The sequence below is a fragment of the Tamandua tetradactyla genome, chromosome 1 (assembly GCF_023851605.1).
Source record: "Tamandua tetradactyla isolate mTamTet1 chromosome 1, mTamTet1.pri, whole genome shotgun sequence".
NCBI classification, from domain to species: domain Eukaryota; kingdom Metazoa; phylum Chordata; class Mammalia; order Pilosa; family Myrmecophagidae; genus Tamandua; species Tamandua tetradactyla.
In genome coordinates, this window is record NC_135327.1 from 234173502 (window position 1) to 234188275 (window position 14774).

At 44.7% G+C, this 14774-nt stretch overlaps 1 protein-coding gene across 4 annotated transcripts in view; it reads left to right on the top strand.

Moving 5' to 3' along the window:
- Positions 1-14774, top strand: part of ITGA8 (integrin subunit alpha 8) — a 184166-nt gene that overhangs the window by 25539 nt on the left and 143853 nt on the right. For 3 of the 4 annotated variants that reach the window (XM_077155080.1, XM_077155091.1, XM_077155095.1), the window contains 4 exons: positions 7025-7148; positions 10062-10123; positions 11156-11201; positions 14039-14164. In XM_077155080.1, coding sequence (XP_077011195.1) covers positions 7025-7148; positions 10062-10123; positions 11156-11201; positions 14039-14164 — 358 coding nt within the window. Of the gene's footprint in view, positions 1-6948; positions 7149-10061; positions 10124-11155; positions 11202-14038; positions 14165-14774 lie in introns of all 4 variants that reach the window. The other variant, XM_077155104.1, reaches the window with a different exon arrangement.

The window sequence follows — 14774 nt, forward strand, 5'->3', positions numbered from 1 at the left end:
ATCTTATTGATTTTCTCATAGAACAACTTCTGGTCTTATTGATTTTCTCTATTGTTTTCATGTTCTCAATTTCATTTATTTCTGCTCTAATCTTTGTTATTTCTTTCTTTTGCTTGCTTTGGGGTTAGTTTGCCATTCTTTCTCCAGTTCTTCCAAGTGGACAGTTAATTCCTGAATTTTTGCCCCTTCTTCTTTTCTGATATAGGCATTTAGGGCAATAAATTTCCCTCTTAGCACTGCCTTTGCTGCGTCCCATAGGTTTTGATATGTTGTGTTTTCATTTTCATTCGCCTCAAGATATTTACTAATTTCTCTTGTAATTTCTTCCTTGACCCACTGGTTGTTTAAGAGTGTGTTGTTGAGCCTCCACGTATTTGTGAATTTTCTGGCACTCTGCCTATTATTGATTTCCAACTTCATTCCTTTATGATCTGAGAAAGTGTTGTGTATGATTTCAATCTTTTTAAATTTGTTGAGACTTAATTTGTGACCCAGCATATGGTCTATCTTTGAGAATGATCCATGAGCACTTGAGAAAAAGGTGTATCCTGCTGTTGTGGGGTGTAATGTCCTATAAATGCCTGTTAAGTCTAGCTCATTTATTGTCATATTCAAATTCTCTGTTTCTTTTTTGATACTCTGGCTAGATGTTCTGTCCATTGATGAGAGTGGGGAATTGAAGTCTCCAACTATTATGGTAGATGTGTCTATTTCCCTTTTCAGTATTTGCAGTGTATGCTTCACGTATTTTGGGGTATTCTGGTTCGGTGCATAAATATTTATGATTGTTATGTCTTCTGTTGAATTGTTCCTTTTATTAGTAGATAGTATCCTTCTTTGTCTCTTTTAACTGTTTTACATTTGAAGTCTAATTTGTTGGATATTAGTATAGCTACTCCTGCTCTTTTCTGGTTGTTATTTGCATGAAATATCTTTTCCCAACCTTTCACTTTCAACCTATGTTTATCTTTGGGTCTAAGATGTATTTCCTGTAGATAGCATATAGAAGGATCCTTTTTTAAAATCCATTCTGCCAGTCTATATCTTTTGGTTGGGGAGTTCAGTCCATTAACATTTAGTGTTGTTACTGTTTGGGTAGTACTTTCCTCTACCATTTTGCCTTTTGTATATTATATATCATATCTAATTTTCCTTCTTTCTACACTCTTCTCCACACCTCTCTCTTCCGTCTTTTTGTATCTGTCTCTAGTGCTCCCTTTAGTATTTCTTGCAAAGCTGGTCTCTTGGTCAAAAATTCTCTCAGTGACTTTTTGTCTGAAAATATTTTAATTTCTCTCTCATTTTTGAAGGACAATTTTGCTGGATATAGAATTCTTGGTTAGCAGTTTTTCTCTTTTAGTAATTTAAATATATCATCCCACTGTCTTCTTGCCTCCATGGTTTCTGCTGAGAAATCTACACATAGTCTTATTGGGTTTCCCTTGTATGTGATGGATTGCTTTTCTCTTACTGCTTTCAAGATCCTCTCTTTCTCTTTCACCTCTGACATTCTAACTAGTAAGTGTCTTGGAGAACGTCTATTTGGATCTATTCTCTTTGGGGTGCGCTGTACTTCTTCGATCTGTAATTTTAGGTCTTTCATAAGAGTTGGGAAATTTTCAGTGATAATTTCTTCCATTAGTTTTTCTCCTCCTTTTCCCTTCTCTTCTCCTTCCAGGACACCCACAACACGTATATTTGTATGCTTCATATTATCATTCAATTCCCTGAGCCCCTGCTCATATTTTTTCCATTCTTTTCCCTATAGTTTCTGTTTCTTTTTGGATTTCAGATGTTCCATCCTCCAGTTCACTAATTCTATCCTCTGTCTCTTGAAATCTACCATTGTAGGTTTCCATTGTTTTTTTCATCTCTTCTACTGTATCTTTCATTCCCATAAGTTCTGTGATTTGTTTTTTCAGATTTTCCATTTCTGCTTTTTGTTCATTCCTTGCCTTCTTCATGTCCTCCCTCAATTGATTGATTTGGTTTTTGAAGAGGTTTTCCATTTCTGTTTGTATATTCAGAATTAGTTGTCTCAGCTCCTGTATCTCATTTGAACTATTGGTTTGTTCCTTTGACTGGGCCATATCTTCAATTTTCCTGGTGTGATTTGTTATTTTTTGCTGGCGTCTGGACATTTAATTATCTTAATTAGTTTATTCTGGAGATTGCTTTCACTTATCTTACCTAGGGTTTTCTTGCTAGATGAGTTTGTTGTCTATCTGTTCCTTGACCTTCGGTTCAGCTTTTTCTGGGCCTCTAGCTTAAGTTTTGTTTAACAGAGGGTAATTTTTCAGTTCTTGTTTTCTTGTTTCTTGTCCTGCTTTTAATGTGCCTTTTCCCTCCCCACCCTTAGGAGGGTCTACATAGGTATTACAGACTCCAGTGGGTTTTCTCGGACTAAGCTGGCCTCCTTTCGGGGGGAAGGAATCACCTGCATCAGTTTTCCCTGAGTGTGAGACCCAGCAGGTTGAAAGACTTTCCTGTGAAGTCTCTGGGCTCTGTTTTTCTTATCCTGCCCAGTAGTGGTGCTTGTCTGTCTGCAGGTCCCCCCAGCAAAAGATGTTGTGGCTCCTTTAACTTTGGAAGGCTCTCCCTGCTGGGGGCATGGTGGAGACAGAGGAAAGGTTGTAGGCTGGTTTTAATGGCTTCAAATTGCAAAGCCCTGGGGTCTGAATTCCTTGAGAGAGGGATTCCACCTGAGTTGTGTTTCACCCCTCCCGTGGGGAAGGTTCAGGTGGTAGACAGCCCTGAAAGCAGCCTGTTTCTGCGTTTGGGGCAGTTGCAGCATGTGTAATCCCGGTGCTGAATCCAAAGGCAGCCAAGCCTCCGTAGAAACAGCCTCAGAAGGCTCCGTTTTGTCCCCTTTCCTCTTTTTCGGTTAGCCCAATAGGTGACCTCCGCCTTGACCAGTTTCGCCTGAGCTGGGGGCCTATTTTTAGTAGTCAGAATTTGTTTATTAATGCCACTGTTGGTGTTTGGTTGGACTCAGTCTCTGCTACTATTAGAGACTCTTTCCTTTCCCTCCTGGAAGCCGCCTGTGGGGAGGGGCGCCGGGCGCCGCGGCTTGGGGAAGTGCACGTGGCTTGGGGAAGTGCGCGTGGCTTGGGGAACTCACTGTTCCGGAGACTCGCAGCCAGTCCAGCTGGTCCAGACTGGGGTATGCTGTGTGTCTGGTCACTGTCGTGGCTCTGGGAGCTGTTCTGTACTGTTTCTGGTTATTTAGTAGTTGCTCTGGAGGACGAACTAAAAATGCGCGCACATTACTAAGCCGCCATCTTGGCCCCTTAACCATCAATTTTATTGATTTTCTTAAATAACCACCTTTTGGTTTTGTTGATTCTTTCTATTATCTTATTGTTCTCTAGTTTGTTTATTTCTGCTTTAATCTTTGTTATTTCTCTTCTTATATTTGATGTTCTTTCTCTAAATTCTCCAGGTGCAGTTAAGTCCTCATTCTTTTTCTCATTCCTGTTTTTGGACAATCAGCTTCCCTCTCAGCACTGACTTTGCTGCATCCCATAAATTCTGATATATTGTGTTTTCAGTATCATTCGTCTCCAGATATTTCCTGGTTTCTCTAGAAATTGTTTCTTTGACCCATTGATTATTTAAGAGTGTGTTGTTTAATCTCCATAAATTTGTGAAAGCTCTGGTTCTTTGGTGATTATTGATTTTTAGCTTCATTCCCGTTGTGGCCAGAGAAAGTGCTTTGGATAATTTCAACTTTATTAAATTTATTAAAACTCAGTTTGCATACCAGCATATGAACTATCCTGGGGAACAGTCCATGTGCACTGGAGAAGAATGTATATCCTGGGATATACATTCTTTTGGGGTGTAACAATCTACATATGTCTGTTAGGTCTAATTCATTTATCAAATTGTTTAGGTTCTCTATTTCTTTGTTGATCTTCTCCTGGTTGTTCTGTCTATAGAGAAGAGTGATGTATTAAAGTCTCCCACTATTATTGTGGAGACATCTATAGCTCCCTTCAGTTTGCCAATGTTTGCCTCATGTACTTTGGAGCTACTTGATTGGGAGCACAAACATTTATGATTGTTAATTCCTCTTGGTGAATTGTTCCTTTCATTAATATGTAGCATCTTTTTTTGTCTCTTATGATGTATTTACATTTAAAGCCCATTTTATCTGATATTAGTATAGCTACTCCAGCTTTCTTTTGGTTGAAACTTGCATAGAAGATCTTTTTCCATCCTTTCACTTTCAGTCTGAGCCTTTGAGTCTAAGATACATCTCTTAGAAGCCGTGTATGAATGGATTATGTTTTCGATCCATTCTGCCAATCTGTATCTTTTAATTGGTTAGTTTAGTCCATTAACTTTCAAGTTATTTCTGTAAAAGAAGTTCTTGAGTCTACCATCTTATCCCTTGTTTTTCTTTTGTTAGATCTATATATTCTTTTCCCTCTCCCACTTTTTTTTAAAGTGTTTTTTTAACTTTATTGTGAGATATAATATATATACACAAAAGCAATAAATTTCCTAGTACATTTTTTAATTTTAATGTTTTTTTAATTGTGAAACAGAGCATATATATAAAAAAAGCAATAATTTTCCAAGTACATTTTAACTGCTATAGAACAAATTTATTATAGAACAGATTTTAAAATTTGGTTTGGGTTACAGTTCCACAATTTTTTGTTTTTCCATCCAGCTGCTCCAAGACACTGGAGACCAACAGAAATATCAATATAATGATTCAGCAGTCATACTCATTTGTTAAATCCTGTCTTCTCTGTATACTCCTCCTCTTTAAAGAGCACATACACATAACAGCAAAAAATTTCCAAGTACATTGCAACATTAGGTGTAGAACAGATTTCAGAGTTTGGTGTGGGCTACAATTCCATAATGTTAGGTTTTTACTTCTAGCTGCCCCAAGGTCCTGGAGGCTAAAGGAAATATCAGTATAATGATCTAGCCCTCATACTCATTTGTTAAAATCGACCTTCTCTGTATAACTCCACCATCACCTTTGATCTTTCTTCTGCTCTTTAGGGGTATTTGGGCTATGCTCGTTCTAACATTTTCATGTTGGAAGGGGTTGTCAATAATATGGAACAGAGGGATGGAACTAGTTGATGTTCTGGAGAGGCTGGTCCCTCTTCATTTCAGGACTTATCTGGTCTGGAGGTTGTAGGTTTTAGAAAGTTGTCCTAGTGCATGGACCTTTGTAGGACCTTATATACTGCCCCAGGTGTTCTTTAGGATTGGCAGGAATGGTTTTGGTTGGGGGTTGGCAAGTTATGATAGGTAGCAATGTCTATCTGAAGCTTGCATAAGAGTGACCTCTAGTGTAGCCTCTCAACTTTATTTGAACTCTCTCAGCCACTGATACCTCATTTCTTCCACTTGTTTTCCCCCTTTTTGTCAGGATGGCATTGTTGATCCCACGGTGCCACGGACAGGCTCATCCTTGGGTTCCTCTCCCCCTTTTCATGCCTCTCCCTCCTTTAAATTACTGCTACTTGTTCTCCTCAATTTTGTGCCCTCCTGTAGACCTCCCTCTCCTGTCTTTCTTTTATTTAGCTGACAGGACTACCTGTAGTAGTTCTTCTAGGGCAGATCTGTTGTTGACTAGTTCTCTCAATCTTTGTTTGTGTTTGAAGATTTTAATTTTAATTTCTCCCTCAGTTTTGAAGGACAGCTCGGCTGGATGAAGAATTATCGGCTGGAAGCCTTTCTTGTAGAAGATCTTAAATTTATCGTACCACTGCCTTCTTGCGTCCATGGTGCCTGTTGAGTAGTCTGAAATCAGTCTTGTGTGGTTTCGCTGTATGTAAATCACATTACTCATGCTGCTTTTAGGACTTTTTGCTTCTCTTCAGCACCTGACGGTCTGATGAGTTGTATGTGTTGCTGAGTAGGCCTGCTTGTATTTATTCTATCTGGAGTTCATTAGGCCTCTTTGATTTGCATATTTATGTCCTTTATAAGTGTTGGAACATTATCCCCGATTATATCTTCAACTAACTTTTCTGGTCCTTTTCTCTTCTCTTCTCCTGGGACACCAGTGATCCTCAGATTTACGTGCCTCTTGTTGTCCATTATTTCCCAAAGACCCAGTTCCACGTTTTCCATCTTTATTGTTCTTTATTCTTTTGTGCTTTCCAGTTCAATTGTTCTGTTTTCTAGCTCACTTATTCTTCCTTCTGCTTTTTCAAATCTGCTATCGTGTGTCTTTAGTATATTTCTGACTTGGTCTTCTGTATTTTTCATTTCTGTGAGAGCTGGCATTTTTCTATTTAACCTTCTAAATTCTTCTTTATGCTCTTCTAGTGTCCATCCTTGGTGGGGGGGGGGAGCAGCTGACCGGCAGCACTGTGACCGACAGGATGTCTGTTCCCAGCACCTGGGGGTGCAGCTCTTGGTGGCAGATGGCCAGGCCCACATCTGGGGTCCCTGTGGGCACTGCCGGAAATGGATTTTTACAGGGAGGTTTCCCCGGCCAGCAGTTGGGCAGGCTGGAGAAGGGAGGTCAGCTCACTCCCATCTGCACTTCCCCATGAATACCACCTGTCCCTGGCTGGTGGTCCAACCCCCCTGCTCTCCCCAGCCCAATCCCCCCAAATGCCCTGAAGACCCTTCTCAGGGCCACAGTCCCGGTCATTCTCTCCCTGTCCCCTGTCATGTCCCATGGGGCGGGGATGACTCCATCCGCCCAGCTCCGCCATCTTCCAGGAAGTCTGTAGACCTGATTTTAAGAAAAGAGAACATGAAGTCTTTGCTTTGGAGAAATACTTTCATTTGCTAGGTTATTTTTATTTCATCTGAAATCTTGCTGGTGGGGGAGAGCTATTCCTTTGTGTTTAATTTAATCGCATTCACCACTGGTCTTGGAAGGTTAATCACCTCTGACCATCAAGCCACACCCAGTTGCTGAAGGCCAATTAACTGACCTAATAGTTTGTCACTATTTAGATACATGATAGTAGACCAGATGGAACTGCACAGTAGCGTCAGGAACCTACACCACTGTCCCTGTCCTGGTCCCCAGGCCTGCGCGCCCCTGTACCAGTGGAGGACGCTCAGACCAGTGCGGGAGAAGGACCCGGTTGGCACCTGCTACGTGGCCATCCAGAACTTCAGCGCGTTTGCCGAGTACTCTCCTTGTCGGAACAGTAAGTCAGTTTTACTTTTTGAAACCGAAGTTTAGCTGAGGGCATCTCTGTTGCAGACAGGCGTGGTGTGTCCCCGGGCTCAGGGGTCAGCAATGAGCAGGAACAGGACAGCCTTGGGGCGGCGCACTGGCAACCTCCCCTGCGCCTGGAAGGGCCTTGCCTGCAGATGTTCTGGCCTGGAATGGATATGTTCCTTATTTTAGGCCTCGACTCTCAGTTTCTATTCAAAATTCACACTCAGTGAGCTAAAGAAGGGAAATGGAAGGAGTGTGCTGCTGAGCGAGCCCCATGCCGGCCGTTAGAGGGGAACTGGCTGGTTTGTGAGGGTTGTGACCAGGAGGTCAGGGCTTTCTGTTTGAAGCCACTGAAATAAATCAAATGTTTCTTAACATTATGACCAGTGTCAGCTGAATCAATAGCTTGTTAAATAACTATTTTATTTTTGATAGCTTTAAAATAGGGGTTCTTTGTAGATATTGCTTTTCAGTCATTTATTAATTCGATGCATGTTTACTGATTGCATTGAACACTAAGTACTCCGTGTTCGGAGAATAAGGCACAACATGAAAGAGTGCAGACCCCTACCCAGAGGAACTTAATTCTAGTCGGGCAGCTGACAGCTGTGGTGTGGTAAGAGAACAGAGAACAGCCCGGCTGGGAGAGGGGCTTCTTAGCCGGGAGGTGGGGAGGGGCGAGGAGGTGGGGAGGGCCCGGAGGTGGGGAGCGGAGTTTCCACACCCAGCCGCGGCCTGGGTGGGGCAGCGTGACCGGCTCCACCCAAGTGCTGAGCTCCTGGCTGGAAGGAGGTCACTTACTGTGCTAGAGTTAAAAGTGAGGCAGAGGGAAGACACAAATCCTGAATCTACCCAGAAAGCTGATGGCAGGGCTGAGAGCAGTCAGGGACTTGCTCCAGGGTCTGCAGCTCAGAGCGCGCGTGCTTCCGTGCGCTGAGGGCGCGCACCGTCCGGTTCTGTTTGGGTCCTGGAGGGACCCAGGCGCACGGGGACCTGGCCCACCCTGAAATGCCACCTTTGAGTTGCCTGGCGCATTAAAATGCTGATTTAGTCACTCTTTATTTTCCTAAAAGAAAGACTGGCTCAAGCACGGTGAGACCAAGTTGGCCATGTCCTCGGGTCTCTGCACTTCCTCCTCGCATGGCCGCAGAGGGGACTCGGGTCTCATGTGCACGAGGGAGCCGGCTTGGGACGCATGGCCGGGGTCCCCGCAGGGGCGTATCACTCTCAAAGGAGAATGCGAAGCGCCTGGGCTAATACCACACTGCAGACCCGCTCTGGGATCCGCCCAGCATCCCGGGCCTCTGGGTCCCATGAGGCCGCAGCATGAGCCTTACAGACGCTCTGAGCTCTGGGAAGAGTCCTTTAGACTCTTAGAACCCAAAGAAAAACAATTACCTCGCAAAGGGAAGAATCCCACACTCTGTTAGCATAATATTTGAAGGTATTTATTTTCTCTATGAATTTTGTGGAAAAAATAGTATTTTCTTATAATTTTTTCAGTTGCTTCCTTAGAAGCAAAAAAAATTACAAAGAATAGCCATATAATTCTCTTTTGAATGATTTACAATGTTAAAAGTAGTTGATTTAAAAAAGAAGTTAGAAAGGTTTGTGTGTATTAAAAGCTCCAGTTCTTAAGCATTCTCAGGGCCGTTCCTGTGTCACACAGTTATGTCACGTGTGTTCATACATGTTCCTGTTTGCAGATAAACACGCACCCACCTTTTCAGAACCCTGGCACACAGACATGGAGCCCATGTGCGTGAGCTTCTAGGGCTCTTTACAGAATTGACAACGATAAACCACAAAATATAGTTATGAAATAAAGGAGCAAATTTTGTTACAGTACAGCTTATGAGAGAAAAAAGTACCCCAAAAATAAAGAGCGTCGGGCCCGGATGGACGATGCCAGGGCTAAGAGAAGTTAGTGCCGCCCGAAGGAAACACGCGCAGCCTCGAGCAGACGCCGAGACCTTCCCAGGGGCCTGCAGCGGGCACGTGCCCAGCGCATCGATGGACCAGCGATGAGCGTTTCCTCCGCTGCCTTCCTATTTTAGTTTACGGGATGGAAAATTCTGGATGAGAATGGAGTACTTATTTGCACATTCATAGCTGACTGTGTAAATGACTCAGATTGCCTCTACATAATCACCTTTTGGCTATCATTTCACAGCACTTCAGAAATTGTAGAAGCTTTTCAAGTACGAGGCACAAGTAGCCATTTCCTGGTACTAATGCCTGGAGGCTTTTTATAGAGCCTCCCTGGACGCCTGTGCTTTAAACGCGTGCGGGACAGTCCGCCCTGCGGGACATTTGCCGGCTGGATTCTGTTAGGCGGAATCCAGGGGAAGCCCTGCCTGAGGGTGCGTGCTGGGGGTGGGGGTGGGGGTGGGGGCACTGGCCTTAGTTCTGACCTGAAATGCAGTTTCGCTTTTACCTAATTTAGGGCGACAGAGTAGTTTAACCTCCCACCACCGAGGTCCCTGGAGCCCGGATCCGGGACCAGGTGTGCGCAGGGGCCCCCGCGCGACCACCCTCCTGGCCCCCCGGCCCCCCGCCAGGAACCCTCCCGGCCCCCCGACCCCCCCGCTCGGAGCCCCGCCAGGACCCCTCCGGGTCCCCGGGGCCGGCTTCCCTGCCAGCAAGGCGGCGCGCCGTGGAGCGCTGCGAACCGTGCCAGGTCTTTCTTCTCCAGGCGGCCCGGGTCGCACAGCCCGGCCGGCGCTGGTCGTGTTGCAGCGCCGCAGCGGAAGCGGGACAACCGATCGGTTGCGCCGCGTTTGAGTCATTGCCTGGCGGTGAACTTCAGGCCCAGGCCCGCCGAGGCGCCCCCGAGCCGGGCACCCGGGCTTTAGCGCGTCCCCTGGACCACAGCGGTGACCGTGTCTTCTCCCCGCAGGCAATGCCGACCCCGAGGGCCAGGGCTACTGCCAGGCGGGCTTCAGCCTGGCGCTCCCCAAGGTGAGGCTGCGTGTCGCGTTGCTTGTCTGCCTGGCTCGTGCCACCCGCTGCTTCCCATGCGCGCACCCAAACCACAGCAAAAAGAGCCTCTTAGGGCGTATCTAGCTTGTTGGGGTGAGGTTTCCTTGTTTCTCCTGTTTCCTCTTTATTTTTGTTAAAGTAATATATAGTAGTATGAGCACATGGTAACCTATTAAATAACAGAAATACGAGGAAAAACATCAATCTTTCTTCCTACAATTCGTGAAAATCGTTTTTAAATGAAAATCCCCAAAACTCAGTAAAGAAGTGTTTCTAAAAAGATCACAAGAATGTCTAAATTGTTTTATCTCTTACCTTTAAGTGTCAGATTAGAATTAATAGTATAAAAATCATTTATCATTCACAAATCTAAAAACAGGGACACCTAGCAAGGATATAGAGGAGAAGGTTCCACGGTTCTGCAAATGGCATCGAACAATTTCATCAACATACAAACTGTTTTTACTCTTTGTCATTGTCTTTTTTGTTTTGTCTTCCATTAAAAGTAAGGATCAGAATATTAAAAGTGAGGCTGTTAAGTGGAAGAGAAAATGTTTACATCTGGAGTTTTTACTCTCTTTCCTAGGAAGGGGGTGGATTCGCAGATGTATGAAAAAAAAAGCATTACTATGGCCTTGAGATAAATTGGAACTGAATTTTCCCTTTATTGCAAAGGCTCAAAAGACTGTGTCTGCTAAATTGTACAGCATTAAACATGTAGATGTGTTTACTTGAGGCAATGCCAAAAGCCTGAGCTTGTATGTTCTCATGGGGGAGAAATTCAACCTACCTAATTGAGTCAAATCAAAAAATTTTAACATGATAACACACTAAATAACTGAAAGAAAAACAGGAAAGAAAATAATTTACGTACATAACTCAGACATAGGACCCTCTTAAATATTGCTTTTTAAGTATAACAAATTGTTAGTCATGCTTATTTCCAATAAGTTATCACCCTTTGGAACGGCGGTTTTCTTTTCCTATCCTTGTGTCGTTTCTGTTTTCTAGAATGGAGATCTGATAGTGGGAGGACCTGGAAGTTTTTACTGGCAAGGTATGTTCTGTTCACAGAGAAGAAATGCGTGTCCATTGTTGCTAACAAAGGAGAAGCCGCAGAAGTGACATCACACATGGACTCTGTTAAGACCCCTAGTTTCTCAAATGAATGAAGCGTTATTTCAGCTTGTACTTTACATGTAAATGGCGTTCGTGTTGCCTGATGCGCTGCGGGCTTTGTGCCAGGTGCTGGATGCGGTGGAGGAGACCTGGAGCTGTCCCTGCCCACGGGGTTGCTGCTGGGGACACTCACGAAGGGTGCCCGAGTGAAGGTCCGCGCGATGGGCCGCGAGGGCAGGGTGGCCTTTCCGGGCACCCTGGACGATGGGGGTGGAGTGGGCTGAAACACAACCTTGGGTGTGCTCCCTGCAGAACCAGCGTGGGGCAGCATCTGCGAGGACAGGTGGCTTTTCCCATACCAGAGGCCAGCAGCAGACCTAAAGCCACTCATTAGGCAGCCAGCCAAGCACCTTGAGAAGGGCTGAATGCGGCTGGGGGGAGAGGAGGTGCGTGCAAATGCCTGGTGGCATGGGGGGACTGACGAAAAGGGGGGACCTGTGGCTGGAGCTCAGGAGTGAGGAGGGGGCCCTCCCGGCAGGGCTGTGCTGGTTTATCATCTCCCGCCTGACCAATGGGGAATCATCTGCCGCCTTTAGAACTTCAAAGGGATGGCTCTAGCTAATACGGATTTGTTGTTTGTCCCAAGAATAATGGGAAAGTGTTGGAGAACTTTAAGCATGGGATACTATGATCCAATTTGAGTTTTGAGAAGGTGACTGGTGCGATGGGGAAATGGACCGGAAGTTGGCCCAAGTGAAATAAGTGAACTAATTGTAAGGTCTTATTCTAAGGTTATAATTATATATAACTTTATATAATTAATTTTAAGGTCTTATTCTAAGGTTATAAACTAATGACCAGTTTATAAGGTATACTATTCATGAGGTTCCAATGAAGGTACTTCCTTCTCAGACTGGTGATGGCGAAGATCAAAAAAGCGGAGAAATTTCAGAGATACTTCAGAGGCAAAATGAGTTGTCCAGGTGAAGGATTGCATATATGGGGGAGAAGGGGATGCATTCCTGAATTTGCTGCTGGTGGTTCTGGGTGGATAGAGAATGTGGGCAGAGAACCAGATTTGGATTCGGGTGGAGAGGGAAGATTCTGAGTTCACTTTAAGAGACGTTGAGTTTGGGGATGTTTGAAAAATCTAAGCGTTTTCATGTGAGCTTTTAGATATATGGGCTCAAATTCAGAGGACATAGCTAAGCTTAAATGTGTGTTGACATCACCTGCACTCTGATGAAACCTGAGGTAAATAGGGTACCTAGACAGACAACACAGACAGAATTTTATGTAAAGTTTAGGGCAGACGTAGAGAAGAATCGGAGAGAGGTGTAAGGTTGGAGGATGATGTTTTTTAATGGAAGAGACCTGATCTTATTTTAAAGTTAGCAGAAAGATTTATCACAGATTTTACATGAAATTACTGTTAAGGTAAACATATATAATTATTAACATTAAATAACATTTCAATCTTTAAAAATTATTTCAAAAATTGAAAACAATATATTTTAAGTAGTAGATGGCTATAAAATATTATGATTTTATGTTACAAATGATTTCCTTCTAATTCTTTTGATTAATTACACATTATTCTTAAGTTTAAAAAAAGTCAGATAAAAATGATTTGCTGAAAATTAGCCATAATGAAGGCATATAGAAGCATTTGTCTAAAGTTGTTAAAGATTTTATTTCAGCTTAAGATGATATTATTTGTAGAAGCAGCTAAAGGGAATAAGCAAACAAAGACAGTGAGAAGGGTGGCATTTAGCTTTAATCCAGGAGTAAATGTCAGGGAAAACTGGCAAATTCCACAGACATTGCTCTGAGTTCACGTGTAAGTCCTGTCGTCCCAGTATTTGAACAGGCATCACAAGCACAATCACTGATAAATATTTATGGCCTCATTTGCCAGTTTTATTCTTTTTGGACTTTTGAGCAGAAAGATTGTGGGAATTATGTTTGAATTCCCAAAGAACCATGCAACTTTAAAATTACTATAAAAGGTTAGTCTTTTAAAAACATTTCTCCAGTTTTTCTCCCGAAGATTTGGGATCAGAGTCTTCCCTTGCATGCCCCTAATACATACGGGAACGTATGGAATTGGACTGGATAATTTAGACCACATTTTAGATACTTTTCACCCTAATCCAATCAAATTTCAGACTTCTGGCAGTGCCTTTAGCTGGGAGGGATCAGCCCGAGTCCTTGTGGTCAGCCTTGCTGGCCTGCCCCTCTTCTTTCGGGAAAACCTGGACTTCACTAATGCTGTGCCCTGCATCGGGTTGTGTGAACCCTCCCTTTAGCCAGCAGCTTTACAGCCTCAGCGGAGGGTAAAGATTGCAGTACTTGTGCCTTGCGAAGGCACACAGCGTCTTAGGATGCCAACTTTGGCCTCAGTAGGCGATCCCGTCGGCCAATGTGTGCCCAGAGGGTGCAGGCAGGCGCTTCGGGGCGCTCCCCCTGGAGGAGGCCGTGGTTTGCTGAGAGGACCCCTAAGCTTTCTTCGGCTAAAACATTCTAGCATAAAACTTAGTTGTGGAAATTTGCTGGGAAGTGTGTTTCCCTTAGATGTTTCTGTCACTTGGGGTTGGGCGGGGTCTGGGGAAGAGAGCGGGAGGAAGAGGAGGGAGGTGGTTGGTCTTCGTGTCCCTGCAGGGTGGGGACACCCCAGGAGCCGCTGTCCCGCAGTCCGAGGTCCACCAGCAAAGCACACACCCCGGGCGGGTGCTGCTCACACACGCCTCCCACGTCCCCTTTGTCTAAACACAGGGCAGGTGATCACAGCCAGCATTGCAGACATCGTTGCAAACTACTCATTCAAAGACATCGTGCGCGCACTGGCGCGAGAGAAGCAGACGAACGCGGCCCCGGCGGCCCACGACGACAGCTACCTCGGTGAGGCCACGGCGTGTGCGTTTTCTCGAGAGACAGGCGTGTCGCACGTGGGGGCACATTTGCTCCTTAAGTTACTTCATACTGTTTGGCCTTTTGCACAGAGCCTCTTTCCTTATTCGCTTACTGTTGGCCACACACCCCAACTTGGCCTTTCTTCTTAAACGTGCCTGTCGGTTCAGCGACGATGCAGAACCCACGTGCGTGATGTAACCGGCGCCCAGGCCACGGCGCAGACTCCCCGCCTGCCTTCCTCAGAATCCATGTGCAAACCACACTGCGCCATTTCACCACCGCTGCTCCAGGCATTGGGTCTCCTAGTGCCGTTTCCGTAGCCTGGTGAATAAAAGAAAATTGTAGTTACGTCTTGTTGATGCAGCTGCCTCCCGACTTCCAGCTCAAGTGGGAAAGTCACTTTTAGGGAAGCAGGAAGTAGGTGATGAGAAATGCCAACCTGAGTCTGGGGTACACTCAGAATGCCGTGGCTGAGGGTGGTGAATCAGTGACCCCTAAAATGCCACAACTGCCACTTACAGTTTAAGGTAGAGTCTGAAACACTCATGTCTGAAAACCGACCTCAGAGTCTGGTTTTGTTGCCATGTTCCTACTAAAG